The 24,085-nt window shown below is 48.5% G+C and overlaps 1 protein-coding gene across 5 annotated transcripts in view; it reads left to right on the top strand.

Moving 5' to 3' along the window:
- RRBP1 (ribosome binding protein 1) overlaps positions 1-24,085 on the top strand; it is a 68,295-nt gene that overhangs the window by 19,933 nt on the left and 24,277 nt on the right. For 3 of the 5 annotated variants that reach the window (XM_081033503.1, XM_081033502.1, XM_081033506.1), the window contains exons 2-4: positions 4,262-6,230; positions 19,603-19,751; positions 21,055-21,177. In XM_081033503.1, coding sequence (XP_080889629.1) covers positions 4,283-6,230; positions 19,603-19,751; positions 21,055-21,177 — 2,220 coding nt within the window. In that variant the 5' untranslated portion in view covers positions 4,262-4,282. The remainder of the gene's footprint in view (positions 1-4,261; positions 6,231-19,602; positions 19,752-21,054; positions 21,178-24,085) is intronic. The other 2 variants (XM_081033505.1, XM_081033504.1) reach the window with 1 other exon arrangement.

The following is a 24,085-nucleotide window of genomic DNA, read 5'->3' as shown; positions in this document are numbered from 1 at the left end:
AATGTCATATCCATTTGATTGGCACCACATCTCAAGTTTGACCACAGTAGGAAATGTTGGCAGAGATGTGGAGGGAGGGGAGGCCTTCGAGACACTGCCCCTTTGGGGAGCAGTTTGGCAGCAGCTGGCATATGCGTGCCCACCCTATGACCTACTAGGTCCAGTTCTAGGTATAGCATAGCGAAATCTGCAGGGGCACAGGGAACCTGAGAGACATGTCATACTACAGTTTTGTGTAAATACATACAGTTTTAAAACCTACGTGCCTGTCATAGTTGTGTGGACCCATTTCCATTTGTGGTCTAATTACATGACGTAGGAATTAAAATGAACTAAAGCTATGTGTATTTATACAAATAAATCTCAAAAACTAAGTTTTAAAAGAAATTGCCCAGTGGTAACCTGCAGTAGCATCATTTATATAGCACTCAAAGCCACACTATATTTTGTTTGTGGAGACACATGTTTATAATGTAAGGATAAACACGTGTGGAGGTACTAAGTGACATATTCTGGGTGCTGGCTGCATCTCTCTGGAAAGAGAAAGATAATTTAAAATAAATATCTGAAGTAAATGTGGTAAAATGTTTCCATGTGATAAACCTTTATCAAAGGTAAGGTAAATGGATCGTCATGATGTTTTTCTTAATCTTTCGTATATTTGAAATAGTTCATAATACTAAAAAAGAATTAGGAGAGGGTGACCCTGGTATAGCTATATCTGCTAGGGTCTCTATTTCATTGTCATTCTGTTTTAGTTTTGTATTTTCCTGGGAGGTCAACTTGTGCCCAGTAAATGGATCTGGGGACTTGTTCTCTTGGACACCCTCCCTATCCCCCAGCACACCCCTGCCTCATGGCTTTTCTGAGTGCCTACACGTGGCCCCAGTGGAGCAGCTGGTTAGTGATGAGACCTAGCCCCAGGGGCGCTGTTGAAGATCCTTTCACAAAGCCTAGTTAATCCCAATTGCCAAAGTAGGCTGAACTGGGCAAACTGGACTAGCTAGGCTGGTTAGGCCACATGAGTTAGCAGATGTAGTCCATGTCTGAAGAATTTGGTTTTCCACTTAACTTTTGTTCCCTGAATCCTTACCCTCTAGGAACAGAAGGAAAAACATTCTCTCAGGACCTTCAAGGTGGGCCAGTGAATTTCAGTCAGCCAGGCCTCGGAATGGTCCCCAGGCTTGTGGGCCTCCTGTTTCCTTCCATCACAGGGCTTTCACCTTTCTACTTTACATTCTAAGTGCACTAGCAATAATAAGTAAAAGTACATATTTCATAGAAATTTCCAGAATTGACAGAATGTAGGTGCTTTGTAGTCAGCCCATACAGGATATGTGTGGGCACACACCTTCTTTGCCAGTCTGGACATGGTCTGTGGAAAACCCTGGGGACAATTCTTAGGGGTCCTTTTATAACGGGAATTTCATAAGCTAAGACCCCAAACGCTGATCCTGAGAGCACGTTGTGAGGCAGCACCAGCTTTATCATTCCTGTGGGTCAGGGATCTCCCATGGTGTTGCCACCCAGGCTGACCCCACATAGCATCAGGAAGCCTGGCTTTCACTTAGGTATCCTTGCTGTTTGTGGTGATATGACCTTAGCGCTAAATGTTTCAGTGTATTACTCAAGACTAGGGCTTTTTATTTTTCTGTGAAAGATTTCTTTTAAAGAGATTCTAACCCAGGAATTAGTAGTGGGAATGTAATTTCTTTTTAAAGCAACCCTTTCTGCGTAAGTTGGGAATGCACACTTGTGCTGGTATCAAACATACACTTGTGTGTGCTACAGAGGAAAATATTCTCCCAAGCTAGCCTTTCTCGATTCTGTGCTCCCAACAGAGGATGTATTTTGTATTCCATGTTTGCCTAACTTGAGTAAGATTCAAGGTTAATTTTTCAACCTTGGTTCTTCTGCTTAAACCACAGGCTGCATAGGCTCCACAGTGCTTGGCAGGAACAGAGCCTGCATTGTAGGAGCCTGGTGACCCTGCAGCTCCATGGGAGACCAACCCTCAAGTTGGGAAGCGACTTGGGGCTTTTGGAGTCGCAGCCAGGGTGACCCAGGCCACTGGCGTTGTACTGCCTCTGGAGAAAGGGAGTATTTCAGAGGCATTCTGTCATCTGAATAGACTGAATATTGTGACTGTAATATAGTTTTTGTAGCTGAACGTGTCCACATTGGCTAAGTTCTAAGAGGTCCTTGTGAGGACCTAGAGTTTCAGTTGGTGGATGCCCACTAAGAAATGAAGGTTGACCATAGAATGTTCCAAGGCTTCTTGTCCCTGCCCACCTGCCCCCTGAATCCCTCCCGGGCTAGCAGGGCAGTTTCATTTTCAACACTTAGCCTGTGAGTGTGTCTTAGCTTGTGAGTGTGTTTCTGGAAAGACTAATTTGGAATACCCTCTCTTGACTGTCATATATGAGGGCACCCTGGCTGTGGATCATGCTCTCAGAGGTCAGAATCCACTTGTCCAGGTTGAAGGCTCCATGAGCCCGCCTCGGACTTCATTTACAGAGGTTCCGACCATAATGAAGAGTTTGACTTGGTCCTACATTCCCGGGGTGGCAGTCTGGGAGCAGTAAGGATCACAGCTGCATCTAGTGGTGTTACTACTGGGGAAAGCACATGCTGTGAAGTGTTTGTCAGGAGTGCATTAAACCCTCTGCCTGCAGGGTTTTATTAAAAACGCACAGTGAAAGTGTGTTTGTTCTTTGATGAGAGTGATTTTTCTTAGAAAATATTGCTGAGACATGTAAAACAATTTCTCTTCTCAGTTTCTTCTTTAAAATACCCTAAGATCAAAATTTAGATTTCATGATTGTTTAGAAATTCCTACTCTATTTCCCTCTCTTTCTTCTACTGGAAGAGGAATCTCAACTTCTAAGCCACTGACAAGCCTGGACCCGGCCTACCACAGAGTCTAGAGATTTTAGAGGGTTATGTTGGGGCGGGGTTTCACCTCTCCTGCTCCTCTCCCTTCTCCCCCTTTCCACTTTCCCTTAGCCACCCTTCTATGCTTGCTTTCTGTTCACTAATTCCATAGGGGGCTGATCCATAGGGGGCTAGGCTTTTTTCTCACTCTGTAGTATAAGGGACTGCAAATATGATAACAGCATCAAACTTCGTTGATAAAAGTTGAATGAATCCAAACAAATAAGCATCTTAGAGTTCCTCACTGAAGTTGAACCTAGCCTGGGCTATCAGCCGGGAAGTTGTGGACCAGGCTGCCTCTGACCCTTTGGACTTTGGTCCCTGGGCTGTGAGAAGGGGCAGTTCATCCTCTGGGTTTGGAGTTTGTCGTCAGGCAAAGGGCCCCCTTTCCGGTGTGAAGGTTGAGCCTGGTGACACTGTACTCCCTCTTTACAGCCTCCGGATGTGAAATTCCAAACCTGGAGTCTTATTTGGTGGGCTTTCCAAGACTGATACTTCCTGTTTCCAAATGTGTGAATTGCAGGTTTCATATCTCTTCAGCGGCTATCGCTGGCAGAAGGCCATTTTTCATTTTTCCTCACCAAATTCTTGATCACTTTTCTGGCTTGTAATGCAAAGATTTTCACTTCTGACCCTGCGTAGTTGTGTTTATCAGCACTAGGGAAAAGGGAGGTAACAGAGTAGAGATGGCACACTGGGGACCTGCTGGCCAGAATACATACGGGTAAAGCCTACAGAAGTATTTGGTTTGGTTCACATGTTATTTTTTAAATCTGTCAATTTCACATGGAGAAAAAAAGATTTCTGGCCTAACCTGAAAAAGCAAAAATCTTTTTTTTTTTTTTTTTGGTGACACAGCGCTCACATTTCTATAATAATCAGTTATGGCTGGGTAACACTTGCCCCCTAATTTAGTGGTGCATTTTTGCTGCAGTCCTCACCGCTCCCCAGTGTTTGCCACCTGGCCTGTGCTTGTGCTCATGTGAATCTTTAACCCCTGCAGAGGGGAATATCTTGAATTGTGATTGAGGCTTCTGAGTCTCCAGGGCATCATGTGCCCTAGTTATCGACCTGCATTCTGCCATCTCTCTTTTGCTTTATATCTGCCGGCACTAAAAGGGACGGCTCATATCTTGTGTAAAAATTGCTTCCTTCTAAGGAATAGCAGATAAGAATGTATGACATCAGAGATTGTCTGGATTTGTTTTTGCTCTGACTTTATCAGTGTGGAGAGGAGTGAAACCTTCAGTCTGGTAGTGAAGGTGGGGTGGAAACTGTTGATGTCTCAGTGTCTGCAGAAAATAATCTATGTGTATGTGTTTGGCAGGTGAAAGGAAAGCCAGCCAGGATGGACATTTACGACACTCAGACCTTGGGGGTTATGGTTTTTGGTGGATTCATGGTTGTTTCCGCCATTGGCATCTTCCTGGTGTCAACCTTCTCCATGAAGGAGACATCATATGAAGAAGCTCTAGCCAACCAGCGTAAGGAGATGGCAAAAACTCACCACCAGAAAGTGGAGAAGAAAAAGAAGGAGAAAACAGTGGAGAAGAAAGGAAAGACCAAGAAAAAGGAAGAGAAACTCAACGGGAAAATACCTGACCATGAGCCATCCTCCAACATGACTATCCTCATCAAAGACCCAGTGCGGGCACCTGCAGTGGCAGTGGCTCCAACCCCAGTCCAGCCCCCCATGGTCATTGCCCCTGTAGCCACGATACCAGCCATGCCCCAAGAGAAGTTGGCCTCCTCCCCTAAGGACAAAAAGAAGAAGGAGAAAAAAGTAGCAAAAGTGGAACCAGCAGTCAGTTCTGTAGTGAATTCCATCCAAGTTCTTGCCTCAAAGGCTGCCATCTTGGAAACTGCTCCCAAGGAGGTGCCTATGGTGGTTGTGCCCCCAGTGGGTGCCAAGGCCAGTACTCCATCCACTGGTGTTGCACATGGCAAAAAGGCAGAGGGGGCCCAGAACCAGGGCAAAAAGGCAGAGGGGACCCAGAACCAGGGCAAAAAGGCAGAGGGAACCCCCAACCAGAGCAAAAAGGCAGAGGGAACCCCCAACCAGAGCAAAAAGGCAGAGGGGGTCCCTAACCAGGGTAAAAAGGCAGAGGGGGCCCAAAATCAGGGCAAAAAGGTAGAAGTGGTCTCGAACCAGGGCAAAAAGACAGAAGGAACCCTGAACCAGGGCAAAAAGGCGGAGGGAACCCCGAACCAGGGCAAAAAGGCAGAAGTGGTCCCGAACCTGGGCAAAAAGGTGGAGGGAACCCCAAACCAGGGCAAAAAGATGGAGGGAGCCCCAAGCCAGGGCAAAAAGGCGGAGGGAACCCCAAACCAGGGCAAAAAGGCAGAGGGGGCTCAGAGCCAGGGCAAAAAGGCAGAGGGGGTTCCTAACCAGGGCAAAAAGGCAGAGGGGGTCCCTAACCAGAGCAAAAGGACAGAAGGGTCCCCCAACCAGGGCAGAAAAGTAGAGGGGGCTCCCAATCAGGGCAAAAAAGTAGAGGTGGCCCAGAATCAGGGTAAAAAAGCAGATGGGGGCCCCAACCAGGGCAAAAAGGCAGAGGGGGCCCAGAACCAAGGCAAAAAGGCAGAGGGGAGCCCAAGTCAGGGCAAAAAGGTAGAAGTGGTTCAGAATCAGAGCAAAAAGGTAGAAGGAACCCCCAACCTGGGCAGAAAGGCAGAGGGGGCCCAGAACCAGGGCAAAAAGGCAGAGGGGGCCCCCAACCAGGGCAAAAAGGCAGAAGGGGCCCCCAACCAAGGCAAAAAGGCAGAAGGGACCCCTAACCAGGGCAAAAAGGCAGAAGGGGCCCCCAACCAGGGCAAAAAGGCAGAAGGGACCCCCAACCAGGGCAAAAAGGCAGAGGGGGTCCCCAACCAGGGCAGAAAGGCAGAGGGGGTCCCCAACCAGGGCAAAAAGGCAGAAGGGGCCCCCAACCAAGGCAAAAAGGCAGATGGGGCTCAGAATCAGGGCAAAAAGGCCGAGGGGGCCCAGAATCAGAGCAAAAAGGCAGATTCAGTTGCTAATCAGGCCACAAAGACTGAGGGTGTTTCAAACCAGGGTAAAAAAGCAGAGGGGGGCCCCAATCAAGGCAGAAAGGCAGAAGGAACCCCAAACCAGAGCAAAAAGTCAGAGGGGTCTCCCAACCAGGGCAAAAAGGTGGATGCATCTTCCAATCAGGGTAAAAAGGCAGAGGCAGCTCCTATCCAGGGCAAAAATGCAGATATGGTCCAAAGCCAGGAGGCACCAAAGCAAGAGGCTGTTGCTAAGAAGAAGTCTGGTTCAAAGAAGAAAGGTGAGCTTGGTAAGTAGCTTTGATTTCTTTCTGAACTTGGAGGACAAGTTTTCTTTAAATGGCTTATGGATTCCCTTTGGGGAAGCCATCTTTATCAGTCAGCTATTGCCACAACAAGGCTGCATAACAGACATTCCCAGATTTCAGTCGCTTATACCAGCAGTTATTCTTGCTCTTGCTTCTGTTGAATTGGCTGGAGGTTGACTGATCTGGGTTGTCTCAGCTGAGTGTCTCTGCTTCATGCTGCAGTTTAAGTGGGTTTGGCTCCTTACTGCAGTTCTGTTCCACATGTGCTCATTCTGGGGCCCAGGCTGAGGCTTCAGGGCAGGGGCCCTTTTCATGGTTATAGCAGAGCTGTAAAAGGGCACATTTCAAACCAGCATCCTATTGGCCGCAGCAAGTTATATGACTGAGACTGAATACGCAGATCTTTCTTAAATGTCTATTTCTTACCTCACCTGGTACTTTAGCATAGCTTTATTGTTTCTGTATGTTTGTTGAGTGAATAATGGTAGGATAATATTTCCAGAGAAAAATGGCATTCACCCCCTACCCCCTTTCCTCTCTTCCCTACCCCCTACCCCAGTTATTTAATAGAGCATTTTATATATATGTATGTATGTATAATACAGAGGGTGCTAAAAAAAGTATACATATTTTAAGACAGGAAAACTGTATTAAAATTGTAATACTTAATGTATACTGATGACAAAAGATGAATATAAGTCATGTTTGACTTTTGTAGTTACAAGAGATGCTCAAAGTGGTTACCATCAGCATCCATACACTTCTGATTATGGTGAACTACTGCTTGAGCAACATTGACCAAAGTGTCCACTTGTGTACATATTTTTGGTACCCCCAGTATATGTGATCTATATATAATAATATAGAACATTAAGTTCCCCTTATTTTTTAAGTGCATATTACTATAGAATTGGGCCAGTGAATTCCTATTTCACATTCATCACTCCTTTGATAGAATAGTCTTACGGTTTTGTTGTTTTCTTTAAGTCTTTGACTAGCCTTTACTTGATTTGGAAAAGGGATTGCATTTGTCTTGATTAGGCATCTTATGGGACCTGAAGTGTTTGGACCTGTGCTGGATAGCTCAGGACCCTATGTTTTTAGGTGGATTTTCCTCTCTTACCCCTCTGTGAAACTATATTACCTTTTCTCAGATTTCCTTCTCCAACTTTTTGGGGGGTGGGCATTTATTCAGGCAGCATCTTGCTCCATGTGAGAGGACCCATCCTCTGTGAGCAGCTTCGGGCTCCTGCTGAGGGTCAGGTACCAGCCACCTGGCGCCACAAGATTAAATCAACCTCTCATGAACTTTGAAAACCCAACCACTTAGCCTCAGCCCTGCCTCCACAGGCTGGAGGGAGGGCACACTGCCCTGACTTTAAGGTAATGTTCCACTTGATCCAGGGACAAGAACATTTGAGACTGGAAGACAGGGATGGGACTGAGAACTGGCCTGTTTTCTGGCTCTCCCCCATCAGGTGTGTCCAGTAGCCATCATTACCATGCAACGGCTTTAGACCTCTGAGATAAGGCATGAAACAGATGTGATGATATCGAAAGGAAGGCAAATGGTCCTAATTTACAGGTAATAGAGAACCTTGTTAGAAGGAAGATCTAACTTTATGCCTGTGTGAACCCACACAGAAGCTCAACAGAAGCTCAACAGAAGCTCAAAAAGAGAAAATTTGATCACAGGAAAGAAATACCGTGGTCCAGGATAAGAAAGATTAAATACTATGGATAAAATGATAGTTCACTTAGTGGTTTATTATTATTCCAGCCAAAATTTCAGTTGGACTCCTCCTCCCCTGACCCCCCACCCCCCCGCCACCCTTAACTTGACAAAACTATTATAAAAGTTCTATCTGGAAGGAGAATATATATAAGAATATTGGATAGACTTTTAAGTGGCTTTTGGAAGGCCAGTTCTGTCTGATGTGTGAACTACTGTAATTATAAGTAGGGTGCTGGCCCAAGGCTAGCCCGGTCAGAGAACAGAATGGTTCTAAAACAGATGGTGTCATCCCTAAGAACTTCAATGAGGGGAGGGAGCATCATTTCAGAGGGGAGGAGAAATGTTCAGGCAATGATATTGGGCAGCATGTTCAAGATTTGGAAGAGTCTGCATGTACCCCTATAAAAATATGAGGTTTGGATGAATTAGATTTAATTTAAAAAGAAATCAAACCCTAGAAAATATAAAAGACAACCGAAATTAATATTGATCAGCTCAGATGGCAGAGATTGTCACTCCAAAGCTGCAAGGAGAAAATCACAAAAGCCAATATTGGGTCCTTGGCCACATAAATAGCCATGTGGGTCAGGACCAAAATGAAAACAGCCGCAAGGGGCAATATGTGCGGCTGATAACAATGCCTGAAAGGTGAATTTCTTTATTCTTTAGGATGCCTGAGAGTCTGAACATATGAGGGAAGTCTTTTCTTGTACTTTATTTTTTATTTTCTTGAATGTGCACTGTGTGATGTCAGCCCTGTTTTCCCGAGGTTTTTGTGTAAAGCCATCTTCAGGACCCTCTGCGGTGGATGCGGCCGCTCCCACCCCCAACTTTGTGAAGTTCATGAAATCATGGGTATTTCCAGTTGCTTATGGAATGGGGCTCACACTTTCTCTTGCAATTACCTCTTCTATGTGGAGTTTAGCGTTCCAGAATTAATCTGACTCATTTTTAGTATTTTTGGCTATGACCATGTTTCTAAGTGAGAAGCAGGCCATGTTCTTTCCATGCAGTGCACCTTATGTCCCATGAGGCTGTGGTCAGCTCCACTTGCCTGTCCTTGACCTTGCCTGCCAGCCGGCGTTGAGCTTAGCTTCTCTGTGTCTGTCCAGAGCCTGTCCACCCCTAGCTTCTCTGGGGCTGTGTGTGCCCAACTTGAGGGAACTGTGGGCACAACTCTGGTTTGTCTGGCTGGCCCAGGGCATCCAGAAACGGGACCTGGAGATGTGAGTAGCTTTGGGGGCCTGAGGACTGTGGGGATGTACTAGGGAAGTAGGTTCCAGATCACTGGTGAGGCCAGGAAGGGAGTTCTCCTCTGAATTGAGGAGACCTTGACTCAGGTGGGAGAGCTCCAGGACCATGATGTTTAGACCCTGGGTACCAGAGAGCTAGAGTCCAGGGCTGTGCTGTCCAGTAAGAGAGCTGTTGGTCACACGGGGCCATATAAGTTAACATTCAAGTCAATGAAAAGTCAATAAAATGAAAGATTCAGTCACACTAACCACAAGTGCTCAGCAGTATTCACATGTGGCCAGTGGCTGCCCTTTTGGACAGTGCAGATGAAGGACAACATCTCTAGTAGCACAGTAAGTTCTGCTGGACAGTGTTGCTCTGAACAGGAGCGATTGGCAGGGAGGTGGCCTCTTGGGTCACTTTGCAGGTGGCCCTGTGAAAACGAATACATCTTTGCAGCCTTGCGTTGGCGCCTCCCTGCCCTGTTCTGTCTTCTGCCTGTGTTCTGGATGGTGTAGGGGTGAGCTCCCTGTTGTCCTCCATATTGTAGGAGATGTGACGAATGAGGTCATGGAGGCTGTAGCTTGCCATGACATGTGACACATCAGTGACAAAGCCCACCGTGGAGCTGCGGCCCACCCGAGACCGGGTTGCTTCCTTGGTCATCATGGGGTTGGCCCAGCAGGACCCTCGCTGACAGGTGCCCCAGAAGAATACCCGGCATGTGTGGAGGCGGGCACAGAACATACTTCTGCAGGTCCGACTTGGAACTATTCCAGAACTTCTGATCTGATTTTCCTGCAAGAGCAAATGAAGGCCATGTGACAGCTTTTTACCACTTGTCTGTAGCCAGATTTGATAGTGAACACCTGCCTTCCTAATCCTTGCTTTTTAAAGTTTGTTATTATATAAATATGTGCTTTCAGCAAACAAAATTCGAGCAGTATAGAAGCATGGAAGGTGAAAATTGAGTCTTCCTTTCCACTCCATTCCATTCACCCCCTGCTTCCAGAGGGAGCCCCAGGGATGCTCTGCTCATCACAGCCGATGCACGCTGGGGCTGCAGCGCACAGCTTGAGCACTGACTTTCTTTACTCACGAGTGTACTGGTGACTTCTTTCCATGTTGCTCCTATTGGGCTGCCACTTTCAGCTACGTCATATTCCATAGCATGAATGTATTGTCCTGCGGGGTGGCCTGCGGGGTCTCCGCTCCCGCTCCCCACGTAAGAACGCAGGACACGGTAAGGCCAAAAAGGAACACCCACGGAGCCATAGATAGGGAAGTCAAACCAATATATTCTCTCTGGCGGCTGGGCTGGAGACACAGGAAGCAGGATCTACATAATCTGCCTAACAGCAGTCCGCGCTTGCCAGCCACCATCTTCTTGCTAGCCCCCATTCCTTTCTGCTAGCGTAGCCACAGCAGTTATATTAGTGGCCAGTGGTTTACGGGTTACAGCTGACGGCCAACTAGCCACAGCTGATGGCCATCTGATCACAGTTGATGGCCATTTACTACCCGAGCCAGCACCTTTCTATTGTGAGGCCGAGAGCCTGGAAACTGTTTTTTTGGGCTTTGTCCCCACAGTATCGTAATTTATTTAAATGACATTAAGTAGTGTGCAGTTTTTTTTGCTGCTAAAATCAATGCAGTGATTTATACATATTGTCGTGTGAGTATCTCTAGGAAGTAAGCTCCTAGATATTGCTAAGTCAAAAGGTACATTTTTAATTTAGGAAGACAGTACTGCATCACTCTCCGAAAACATTTCACAACTTACCTTTGTCCCAGAGTGAGAGGCCTACTTGAGTTTCCAGCAACCTCTTTTTGACTTTACTGCTCACATGGTGCTGTGGAAATGGTGATAATTTCAGGGCAGCATCATAAACTCAGGTGTGTAACAAAGAGAAAATACTTGCTTTTTCTCTTTGAAAAAGCACGGATTCTTGTCTCAATGTTTGCAGAAGAGGGAACTCATGGAACCATAGAGAAATGGAAATTTTCCAGAGCTAAATCTTCCGAGTGTTTGCAGAGCTGTGTAGGCCTCTGCTGGGTCGTTCTCTAATAGTTACCTCAGCACTTGTGCACAGAGCTTGTTAGAAAAGCCACGTTTCTTTCACAGGAAGTGTGTGTACGCGTATATGTGGTGCTGGTGGTTTTTAAAAAACCTTTTGTCTTCAGACTTAGTGTTTGCCTGCGTAATTATGTTGGCCTGCCTCCCCTGCGCCTGGCGTGTGCTGATGGGTGTAACCTGGAAGTGAGCCCAGATTAGCACAACGTGGGCTTGGGCCCCAGATAAACCAAAGACTTAGAATCAGGAAGTACAGGGTGCCTATTTTGGAAATTCCACATTCAGATGAGATCCAGAACGCTGGGTTTGTGCTGGAGCTTGGTTTGTGTGGTACAGCAGCTGAGCAAGGCTGAAGCCAGGTGGGCTCCCCAGGAATGGCTCTCCTCTCTTGAAGAGTAGGCTGGCCTTATTCCCGATTCCCCACATCTGTGGGTGGGGGCTATCTACTCTGGGCCCCGAAGGCCATCACGACAGGGCCCAGGAGAGCCTAGATACCCTCTAGGGCACACAGGTGTTTACAACCTCATGATGACTGTGTTGTCAGATAAAACACACCGCCCATCTGGGAGAAAGAGGCCGGCCATCTTTGGGGGACAGGATTATGGGTAAATCTTAATATTTTCTTTTCATCCTTCTGTATTTCCCAGTTTTTTTGTAACATGTATTTTTTTAATTGAAAAGAAACAAAAACTCCATTATTTGGCTGAGTCAAATAAATAGGCCCTCATTGTACCAAGTGGAACTTCTACCCTCTCAAGTTCTGTGAGGTGGTCCTGCCCCGACCAGAGGTCTGCTGAGCATCCTCTGAACAGCAGAAAGAAGTCCTTGCTCCTTTGGAATGGTTAGGTTGAGGAAAGACAGTGGCCAGTTCTTCTCAGGCCTGTCCTAGCGCTGGACACTGAGTAATTGGTAACAGTCTGAGCTAAAATGGAAAGGTCCTGGTGGGCGCTGCATCTGTGGACCTGGCAGTGTCCTGGGGGCCTGGCAGCTTCGTGTTAGGAGAGGCCCTGCCAGGCCCGTTCTACCTCTGCCAGCGCAGCTGGAAATGCAAATAAGACCACGTGGCATAACCTAATGGATGGGGTAGGCTCACCAGAGGTCAGGGAAGATGGGGAAGAGTTTTTAGACCTCCCAGGAAAGCTTTATTCAAGGTGTCTGTAGCTTAGCAGGGGCCTCATGTTCAACTGTGTGACGTGATAATAAAGTGTTCCCCTTCCTCCCCCCACGCTGTCCTTTGTGCTGAGGGCTTCCTGTGTCTGAGGCCAGCTCTGGATTACTACTGTGAATGTGACACCACTGCTCTCCTTAAGCAGCTGCTTGGTGAGGTGCATGCTTCACGAAGCTCTTCTCCACGCGTTTATTCCCTAAACATTCTGTAAGATGCATTTGTGCTGTTACCTATTTTACAAACGCAGACACCAAAGCTGAGCTCTGGTTTGAGACTTCCCAGAAATGACAAAGCCAGCAAATGGCAGGGCAGGGACCATTGCCTGAGCCTGGGTCTCTTATCTGCAGCCCCCCCTTATAGTGTTGAGGCACAGACAGGTTGTATTGAGAGTAAGTTTGATGTTCTTTCTTTTGAACTTAACTCAGTTTCTCAGGGTCTGAAGCTCTGAAAGACGAAATCTCTGCGGGACGTTTGAGACTCTACTCACTTTCTGTGTAAAGTTCTTCAAACCCAACGTTTTCTTTTCTTCTTTTTTAAAAGAACAAAAACATTCCCTAGGGAAGTAATCCAAGTATCAGCGTGGCACTGCCACGTCTTAGAGAACCTGCGGGTGATGTTCTTCCAGAACTCTCCAGTCATCTTAAAACATGGCAGCTCTGGGACTCCAGTTGCTGTCCCCAGCGGCTGTGATCAGGAAGCTTACGATTGTACATCCTTTGTCTTTCCTACAGGTGTTAAGTAAAATCTTGATTGTCATTTCAGGCCTGCTCTCCTTGGACCAGCCTGCGTGCCTGAGGAAGCCCAAGGAAGGATCTTGCCCAGAGGTCCTCTGGGAGTTGCCTTTATTTTAAAAACACTGTGATGTGTTTTTTGTTTTCAGATATAAAATTGATTTTTTAGAAATTTTTGGGGAAAAAAAGTATAATGAGAGTAAAGCTATACAATCTATAGGATTTTTAAAAAATTTCCATTAGACATCATTAATGAGGACAATCTCCCAGTTGGTTACCAGATTACATTTTTCTCCAACCAAAGGAAAAGGCCTGATTCAAAGACCCCAAATGGGTTTGCTGTTGACATTATTTTGGACTTCACTCCAGTGTACTTAAACTGCCAAATGTTAGTGTCTGGCAGACGGGTCAAGTGAAGCTGCTCCTCCTGGGTCTGTATCTGGTCAGGAGGGCAGACCAGCCCTTGGGCAGTGCTGGGTTTAGAGTCTGCTGTGTGTGCTGCCCAGGGCCTGCCTCCACCGTGGTGCAGATGAGCAGCGATGAGGATGGCAGGACTTGCAGCTGCCGCCATTGGTGAATTTGGTGGATCTTTCATCAAGCGCCTCATAAGGGTCCTTGCCCAGGAGGACCCTTCCCGGCTGCTGCCCACAAACATGCCACTAAGTGGGGAGCCCAGCAGTGATGCTGGCCTGAGTTCCTTGTTTCTAGAGACGGGTGCACCTGCCGGCTCTCTGATTTGGGGGGGACACCCTCTAGACGTGGGGTCAGAAGGAGTCAGGAACTTGTCTTCTGTCTCTAAATGAGATGATTGCTTGTGACGTACTGGACTACAAGGTGGTGCAGGAGATCCCTTTCTGGGGTCCTGGGTGACTAGAGTTTGGCTCAGGTGACTAGGGATGTCAGAGCCTGGAAGGCACTCTGAAGTTGGGGTCTTTTTGTTGGGGGAAGTCGTGCAGGGTCCCCTGACCTACAATATCAAGGTGGCCCCTGTGCAAGGTCTAGCGGCAGCAGCCATTGAAGCCTGCAAGAGTGTGTCTGATTGGTCCAGACATTCCCTGAGAAAGGGAGTGTCTTTGCCATGGGTGTCCTTCCCCACCCCAAGACCACACCCTTGTGGCAGGTTCCTTTCCAGCGTTCCTGGCTTGTCACCTCGGGCTCTTCCCTGATCTGCCTGCGTCCCCCCTTGTCCCCCTGATTGTCCTGAAATAATTTTTCCCAAACGTAAACCTTGCTCCTTTCTAGACCTTGCTCCTTGTCTGGACAGTAAGATCTAGATTCCTGGGGCCTGTGAAGACTTGGACCTGCTCTGACCTTACTTCACTCCCTCTGACTAGCGAGGCGCCTTGCAGGCCTCCAGCACCTGCCGTGTACTGCTCCCCTTCCTGAAGCTGCAGCCTTCACCTTCTCCTTATTCATCAGTAGGGTTTGGCTCAGGCATCCCGTCTCAAAGCCTTCCTGGTGTTGCTGCCATACTTGCTTCCATGGTAAAGCGCACAGTCCCCAGGTTCCCTTTGTGTGGCTCTGCTGTGTGATTGCCATGTGTCTGTCCTGTGTCCTCTGCTTGTCTTAGCTGGTACTTATACCTCTAACTTACCTTTCCAAGCCCAGCCTTTTAGATGCACAGTAGGTCCATGCTTTGTGTCTGGAGACCAGCTGGACCTGCCCGCCCTGGGCAGAGCTGCCCGGCATCTGCAATGAGAGCTGGAGACTTTTGACAGCCCATCGCAGGCTGCGGTGATGATCCTTCCCACTGTTCACCAGCTGCCTGGAGCTCCGGAGGCAGTTTCCTGAGTGGTGCCCACGTCCCCCCTGTTGGTTGAGTAAGCCAGCATGAGCAGGGCATGCGTGTTCTATAACCGGCCACTGGAGGGGCTGAAGCGGAAACTGCTGGGTTGTGGAGCCCGATGAGGTCCCTTTTGACTGGGACGTGGCCTTGGGGATAGTGGTAATTATGCAAATGAAAAGAAAATTCTCTCCAAAGGACCCCATTTGACAGTGAGAGAGGCTCCGGAGTGCCTTTTTTTGGGAAGATAAGTTTAATTTTAGGAGAGTAAGCCTCCCAGCGTGATTGCAAAAGGGAGTGTAGTTTTGGAATTTGAGGTGTAATACGCATTATCAGAGTGGTGTGCTTCTTGGCTGAGAGCCCAGGGAGGCAGAGGGCTCCCTGCTCTCTGCACGTGTTACCCCTTTAACCTCCCGAGTGAGGACAGTGCTGTGAGGCAGGAGCCAGAGGGTCCACGGGCTGTGGTGCTATGTCCATTCTGTTGGTGGGGGTAGGAGAAAGGACAGAGTTGCTTCAGCTCCTGCGAGCTCTTTCCTATGTGCGCTGTGGGAACAGTGCTGGGCTGCGGAGCCCAGTGCATCCCCGATACGCTCCTTCCTAGGGAGGCGCTCAGGCTCTGCAATTCTCCAGTGACTGGATCTTGAAGGTGGCCCTGTGGATGGATTCTGCAGTGCTTTACCCTGTGCCAGCCATTGTTCAAGAACGTTGCTGTGAGGCTGTGAGGGAGGAACAATTATTATCCGTATTTCATATGTGAGGAAACAGGCAAAGGGAGATGAAGCCTCTTGCCCAAGGACAAGCAAGTGGGAAGGAGCTAAGCTGGAATTTGAGCCTACGCTACCATGGGCCCTGTTCTGACCATGGTGCCCCGTTGCCCAAGGGCAGGGGTGACTTGCAGGCTGGTTCTGGCCCATGAATGTGTTTGTTCAGCCCCGCAATGGTTTTATTTATCTGTTTTTCCTTGGGTTAGCTGTCAGCACTACCGGTCAGGAGATGGCACATAAAAATCTCACGCCCGGCTCTCCTCAGCAGCTCTGCAGCTCTGAGGCTTCTGGCCCAGACTCCGTGGAGGCTGTCACCTGCAGGTGAAGGAGCATGTCCAACACCAACCCATTCATAAGAGGTTTACCCTGAGCCCAGGCCCGGTGTTTGCAGTACTCCTGCTGGATAGGGGACTGGATTACTCCAGAGCAGTGGGATGCTGGCCCTGCCTCTCTAGTCTTCACTCTCCTTTTCCTCATTCATACCCCAGGCCTCCCTGCTTGTTCCTGGTATTTCAGACTCAAGGTGTGCAAAACATTGGCTGCAGGAACAGGCCGTCAGTGAACTGATCTCACTAGATTTCACTGCCTCGTGGTTTTTATGAAGTCTCTGGTTTAATAGATTAGATGTTGAATCTTTGACAAATTTATTATAATGCCTTAAGATTTCACAATACCAAGGATTATTTCTAGTCTTCCAAGTATTTGTTGGAGACGTGTGGAGTGCTGGCACGTGTTAGCTCCGTTAGTATGCTATTTGTTGATGAGTCAGTGTGCCTGTCTCCCAGTCACTGGTGCCTCATCAAGGTGTGCTTAGTGACGCTGCTGTGGTGAGGAGATCTTGAAACCTGGAAGTAAACGTGACCCCTGCAGAAGTCCGGAAGTCCTGGTTCCTACTTGAAGGCCTTTTTTTTTTAATTTCAGTTTTTCTTCCCTGAGTTGGGGAGAATAGAGACGGCACTATTCTTACCTAAAAGACTTAATGAAAAAATGTAAATTTATGGTTTTCTAAAAATAATGTAAAAGATAGTATTTGAAGTTTCTGTGAAGGGGGGGTGGGCAGGGGAGAATTAAATTTTGTTGTGCATAGCTTTGGATTTTTCCACTTGTTACAAGTTATTATTACTTTGTTCATTAATATGCCTAATAAAATTTAATATAATTATAAAGTTTCATTAAAGATATATTTAGAATGACACTCACCGAATCCTTTCAGAAGCATTTTGTAGACAGGGTGTCTTGACGCTCCACTTCTCCATAGCCTTCAGGAGGGAATGTGCATTTGTTGAGACCACTGGTCCGGCACCTGTGAAAGAAATGACATTTCATAGCGAAGTGTAATTGCATTATCCAGATACCTCCTCCTCCCCCACCCACTTTGGCAGCGCAGTAGCGGCCTTGGGGGCCTAGAAGGATGGTCTTCAAGAGAGGCCTGAACTCCTCGTCACTCCGAGGCTTCTGCAGGGATGGTAGCCGCCAGGAATTCAGCAGGGAGTGCTCTGGGGTTCCCCAGGGTTGGAAAGAGCAGACTACCCTGTCCCGTAGAAACAGTGTGAGCCCCACGTATGGAGTTTAAACCTTCCTAGTAGCCACATTTAAAACGGCAAACAGGAAACAAATGGAATTCATTTTAATGATATATTTTGACTCAATTTACCAAAAATACTATTTTAAAATATAATCTATTAGAAAAACTATTATAGATAGTTTACTTTTTTTTCATACAAGGTCTTTGAAATCCAGGGCATAGTCCCACTGGCATCACACTTCCATTCACACTAGCCACATTTTAGGTGCCCAGTAGCCCCACATGGCTGGTGGCCAGCATACTGGACTGTGCAAGAATAGACCTTTCAGAGGGAGGTCAGGAGGTTGTCTGTGCAGGGGTCAGCTTCAGAGAGGGTGTCCTGTCCAATCCAACCCCCTTGGTTTCAGTGGTGTCTTTGAAACAAATGGTCCTCCTTTTTCTGGAAAACACTGGCAAAACATCTGACTACAGGCTGAGGGAGGAAAGCAGGAAACCCATAAACCAAAATGCTAACATTGGGATTTTCTTTTGATAGTGAACTAGAAAGTGGTTTTTACATATATATATATTTGGCTTAGCTGTAAAATCATATTAAATCATTAAAATCATATGTTATATATATATATTTCAATGAAAAGACAGAAGGCTACAGGGGACATGCTCTCCCCTCACTTTATGTCCCTTTTCGTGGCATCCTTGAGCTCTTAGCCCTTTAGTGTCAACATGGTTATTTTTAATCTCGAGCTTCACTGAGATAAGAAGTTCTAAAATGAAGGTACTCACAGCAGCCAGCTTGCCCAAGTCCCACATTCCCCTTATTAAGGTATCATGCTAAATGCTTTGACTTGTGATGAAAATACTGTGACTAGTATGTGAGAATATTTTGACAGGCCAGGGAATTTAGGGTTGCCATGGAAACCTTCCCTATTCATGGTCCTTAGTGAGGTGGGCTTAGCTGAAGGGGCCGCTGCAGACCAGTGGGCCTGTTTTCTTGGATTCATCTCATTTTCAGCCCTGTCATTCACCTGTGGGGCAGATGTGGGCCTTAACCTAAGGAATTGCCCACGCATTTCTGGCAGGGCCCCTACCAGATGCAGCATCGGAGTTTACCCTTTCTTTTTTTTTTTTTTAACTTTCTGAAAAATGTATTCCAAATGTGTTTTTCCAGGACCCATCATTTCCAAGTCAAGTAGTTGTTTCAGTCTAGTTGTGGAGGGCACAGCTCACAGTGGCCCATGTGGAGATCGAACCGGCAACCTTGTTAAGAGCACCGCGCTCTAACCAACTGAGCTAACCGGCTGCACCCTCAGTTCACCCTTTCTTGCCTTGAGAGCTATGATGAGAGCAAAAGCTTTGAGGGGTGGGGGGTATGGTATCAGGAGTGTTTCAGAAGTGACGGTTGTTGGCCAATGGCTCTATGTCCTCCAGAAGTCAGTAATGGACTGAGTGGGCAGGCCTGTTCTGAAAGAACCCAGCCTAGCCTTCCCTCTCCTAACACCTACTTAAGCTTCTTCCAGGGAGAGCTGGAAATAGTGTTTGAACCTGAGTGTGTGGGAAGCAGCCTCCTTTTTCCTGGAGCTACAGAGAAGCAGCCCTGGAGACGTGGGCCTTTTGCTTTCCATGCTTCTCCCATGACGGTGGGAGTGCGGCTGTCGGCATCTGTGTTTGTGGGGAATGGCAGGCTTGCTGGTCAGTCAGGACCTGTAGGGCCATAGGGCTTGATCATGCCAGCGGGGTGAACCTTGCTGGGCTGTTTGCTGGAAAAAGGAAGAGGGAAAAAAATACTTTGGGGAAAGATATGCCTTGCTTAATTCTGCTCATTTAGAAGATAAAAGCGGGGAGGGGGGCGGACATCTTCCCCAACTTAGAAAAACTCTGCTTTTCTTTACTTGGGACCTTGCCCCTCAGCTGCCTTTGGGCAGTCAGGAGTGTCGGGCAGAGCCCTCAGTTTAGTCCATTTCCCAGTATAGATGGTCCTCGACTAATGGTTCCAGCCATCAGGTGAAAGCGATATACGTAAATTGCATGAGATACTCAACACTTTATAAAATAGGCTTTGTGTTTGGTGACTTTGCCCAACTACGTATAGGCTAATGTAAGTGTTACGAGCATGTTTAAGGTAGGCTAGGCTAAGCTATAATGTTTGGTAGGTTAGGTGTATTAAATGCATTTTCAACTTACGAACTTTTCAACTTGCAGTGAGTTTGTTGTCCAGGAGCATACCCCAGGCAGCTGGACAGAGTCCTTGCCTCTGATTGGCCCCTGCTGCTTTGGGGTGTGATGGGTTTGGTCACTGGTGTCTGAGTGTAAGTCTCTGCTCTTTCGTTTTCTCTGTGTACAGGGCCCCCGGACACAGACAGCCCTCTCTACCTCCCTTACAAGACGCTGGTCTCCACAGTCGGAAGCATGGTGTTCAATGAGGGCGAGGCCCAGCGGCTCATTGAGATCCTATCTGAGAAAGCTGGTGTCATTCAGGACACCTGGCATAAGGTAGGCCCACCCTTCCCAAGGCCACGTTCATTGGTTGCTGCATCTTGCCTGGGTGGCTTTGCCCTGCCCCCCCTCAGGCTGGTGAGTTGCAGTGGTCACCTGGTGGGGTCCCAGTCTCCGCTAGGTGATGCCGTTCATGTTGGCTACACCCAGCTTGCCCAGCTGTACAGTGTTCATGAAATAGCCTCTGTTTACCTTTCTCAGCACAACCCTACCATCCTTTTCCAAGCAGAGGCTACATGAATCACTGCGAATGCTTTGGCTTCTGCCACAGTCCAGACATTGTTGGGCCACTGAATCATGATGGATGTTAAGAACCAGGGCAGAGCTCTGAGTTGCAGGGGTCCTGGGAGTGGAACACAGGAAATGGGGCCCAAGTGGTTTGTGGCCAGGGCTCTGGGTGCAGGAAGGAAGGTGTGTAGGTACATTCTGTGAGTGAGGGAGCCCTGTGATGGGCCGAGAAACACCTTTCTGTGATTTTCCCTCCTGTTGGGGGCCAGTTCAGGGGCTGGCACCACCCTCTGGTACTTTGACGAATGAGCTGCCCCCAGGAAGTGCTGCATGACATATGTTTGTTCCTTAATCAGAGTTGGAATTCCAGGTAATTTTGCTGCAGAATTTTGTGGCAACTTAGTGGTTAGAGATGTTGGGGGTGTCCTGAGAGTCAGGCAGTGGCCCATGCTCTGAGGCCAGTTGGGGTCGCCCCACTTCTGGCTCTTGCTGGGCTGTGACGTCAGTCAGTCGCAGGGAGCTTCTTGCTCTGTGAGCATGGGGGGTGGAGGCAGGTCTCCTGGGTGTGAGTGGCTGGAGGAGGTCAAGATGACCACTCCTCCTTCAAGAGGAGAGGCCCACACTCAGGTCGGGCTGCTGTCCCCAACATACTTCGCCCCTCCCACAGCCTCCATGCCTCAGCCAGTAGGCTAGGGGCTGCACACTGTGTCTAAAGGGCAGTCACCGAGCCAGAAACAATGGTCAACTGCCCCTTAGTGGGGCAGGAAGAGGCCCTAGCCACCATCGATGCGAGCTAGTGGGAAACCCCATGCTCCTAATAACTACCCCAGAGGTCCAACACTTTTGTAGACACCTCCTAGGCACACAGGGCCTGGATGTCCTACAGACTGGGCAGCTGAGGCTGGAGTACTTTCTCCCCAGAAGTATCTAGTCGGGATGGAACTCGCTCATCTTAAAGTACTTACTTCCACTTCATCAGGCTTGTCACGGGTCAGGGTCTGATTGCTGGATTGGGGGTACGAACCCAGTGTCTGTCTCTCTCCTATTAATGTGGCTCTGTGGGCATTTTTAGGCCACTCAGAAGGGTGACCCTGTGGTGATTCTGAAGCGCCAGCTGGAAGAGAAAGAAAAGCTGCTGGCTACAGAGCAGGAAGACACGGCTGTCGCCAAGAGCAAACTGAGGGAGCTCAGTAAGGTACAGCTGGTCGTGCTCCCTGTGCTGAGCAGCCCTGGGCTGTGGCCAGCGCTACCCCTGCCTCGTACAGTCAGCTTCCCTACCGCGCGGCTCCTCGCTTGGACCTGCCGAATGTCACCGCCCCTCAAACCCACGCGCACTGCGACTGTGAAGCCTGCTGCCAGCCTGTGCTGCCCCTGTACAGCTCTGGGGTGGTGGCTCCCTTCTCAGGACTAGGAGTGCAGGGCTTAGGGCACTCGGTGTGTGATGGGGATGGACTGGAACTTCACTGGCCAGTCCTACGGTGATGGGCCGTCGTTTTAGGGTATATGCCCTGGAAGGACGATGGGCAGAGTTGATCCATGATTGTTTGCTTGAGAATTAGAGCAGAAACTCTTGGTGGTAGGGGTAGGGGGAGCCGTTATTTTTCTCCGTTTTCTGATGTCTGTGGAGCGATCCTGCAGGGACAGCCTGGCTCCTTGTGTCAGCTGATGGCTCGGTGTGTAACGTTTGTACTCATTGAAGAACACTTGGATGAGTCAGGAATCATGCACTAGGGGCTGCTCTCCCCCTGCCAGAACTCACTGGGGTTTGTCACTTCTCCTGAGGAGCAAGTCCTGGTGCCCCAGCTCCACGGGCTGGGTTTTTCCAGCAAAATGCTGAGTGTTGCTTTAGCCCTCTCCCTGCTTACCTGTCTCCTCCGTCAGTGCAGCAGGTGCCAGGGGGTGTCCTGGGCCTTGGAATGCCTCAGACTATCTGGGCTGCAGCCCTTCTTCTGGGCACCTCCGTCTGCTCATTCGAGAAGATGCAGCCTGAGTTTCTGTCCTAAGTCCGAGCGATGCAGTTCCAAGCCAAACGGGAAAGCTCATTTGGTGGGGGATACAGGAGCAGAAGACGAGCCTTTGGCTGGTCGCTCTTGGTTAATGCTCTGCCCAGGAGAAGAAAAGAAAACAGCAAGTCTCTGTGACCTTCCCTAAAGCTTGATAGTTTCTGCCAGGGTTGGGGCTGCTTACTGTCTCTCTCAAGACTGCACACAGAACCTTCACACGAGCCCATTTTGGGTTGTTGGTGAATCGCAGGGTGACTGGAACCACTTACCCTGCTCCCAAGAGCTGAGTGCACATGTTTCTTCCTGCCTCGGCTGGAAGTGTGCCCTAGGCCAGAAGCATTTACGCCACGGAAGCGGGCCAGCAGGGCAGTGCTACAAATCAGAGAGCTAGCCTACCAACGTGGCACTGGTTAAGAGTCTGTGGTTTCAGGGAGCCATTCTTCCATACCCTCTTTCTGGACAAGCTGAGAAATGCCGGTGGAAATGTTTGACCCCCAAAATAAAGTTCAAGTCAGAGAAAACGGGAGTGAGTATATTCACGGCTGGCTGGCCATATGGTTGCCTTGGCTGATTCCTGTGCCTGCCCCATTGAATTTAGTTAGGATGGCCTGCAAGTGTGATTAGTGAGTTGGTATAACTTCTGATGGCTACACTGGCTCATCTCTTCCCCATTGCTGGTGTCTCTGGCTACCCTGGGCAAGGCAGCAGATGTGAGGAAAGAATGCAACCTGCAGAAGGAGGCCCATTAGACACTGCCCTTTGTGCTGGACACTTACTCCTCCCCCTCAGTGGTGGCCATTTAATGAGATTTTCAAAACCACAATGTTTTGAAAGTTCACAGACACCCTCTCTCAAGGTCCAGATACATTTCCAGCCCTCCCTTAGTAGACTTGTACCTGGCTGTCAGCCAGGTCATAGCCAGGGGTCTATGAGATACACAGGGGTGTGGCCCTTGGTTTTTCATTTCTCATCTTGCCCTCCAGGGTTCCATGGCTTGGCTCCCAGATGAGATGTCTTACAAAGCGTCCAGCCAAGACCCTCCCTCTCCTAACCACATCCTCCTCCCGGCAGTCCCAGTAGGTCCTTTTGGGCTCTCAAGGGCTGATCTGGTCCCAGGAGGCCCTCTTGAAGCTCTGCCAGTGGCTCTCCTAATCTTTAGACCCAAGTCTACACCCTGAGTACCACCTCTGGTCTCCCAGCCCCATCTGCTCCCTGATGTGTTGCACCTTCATCGCCTCCTCTGGGTCTCTCCTCCTGCTCTTTTGTTAGGCTCAAATGCCCTTCGCTACTTGGCTGGCTGAAAATTTTGTCTCTGTCCTTGAAGGCTCAGTTTGCTTTCCCTCCCTTGGGAAGCTTTCTGGAGCCCCCATTTTCTTGTCCCAGCACAGAGGTTATTGCTCAGCCTAGCAGGTTTCTTGTCAGCAAGTGGCTGCTGAAGTCCGAGGCCAGCACACGACTGAGACGATGCCTCTCATGGTTATGCATTACCATCTTTTCTCCGTGCTCCTGGAACGAGTGGACATCAGGTTTCTGAGCAGCACTGATGTGTTGACTTCATTCTTGACACACGTCTCCTAGCCCAGCACTGTTCAGGAAAGTTATATGAGAAACTAAATTATTGAGAATGTGGAAAGTCCTCTTAATTTAATTCCCCACAGGAGCTGGTGAGAGGGATAGGATCTGGTTCCCTCCACATATATGTTTTCTTTGTCCTTGTAGAGAACTTTTTATAGTTGCAAGAGAGGGTTTTGGTGAATTGTTTTCTCTTGGTCTGCTGCTGAAGGCATGATCCAGAGAAAGTGTGGATTCTCTTAGGACAGATTCATACCTTGCAATGGGTGAAGTACCAACAGAGTTGTGCTCAAGAACCATTCCAGGCACCAGCTGTAGGAGTTAACAAGCTTGGGCACCTCAAGACCTCTGTCCTGGCTTTCTGAGAGTCTTCGTGGCCCTGTGCATGGATTTGGGGACTCATGCGTGGCTCTGGTACAGCCCTTCTGGAAAGCCATCTTTCCAGCTGTTGTCTTCTCAGGCATCAGATACCCTGCCCTGTCATGGGCTTCTATCCTGAGGCGAAGCTCTGGACTAGACCCTATCCTG

The sequence above is a fragment of the Rhinolophus hipposideros genome, assembly GCF_964194185.1.
Source record: "Rhinolophus hipposideros genome assembly, chromosome: 22".
NCBI classification, from domain to species: domain Eukaryota; kingdom Metazoa; phylum Chordata; class Mammalia; order Chiroptera; family Rhinolophidae; genus Rhinolophus; species Rhinolophus hipposideros.
The sequence above is the reverse complement of the archived record's forward strand: the minus strand, read 5'-3'. Positions and strand labels throughout refer to the sequence as shown.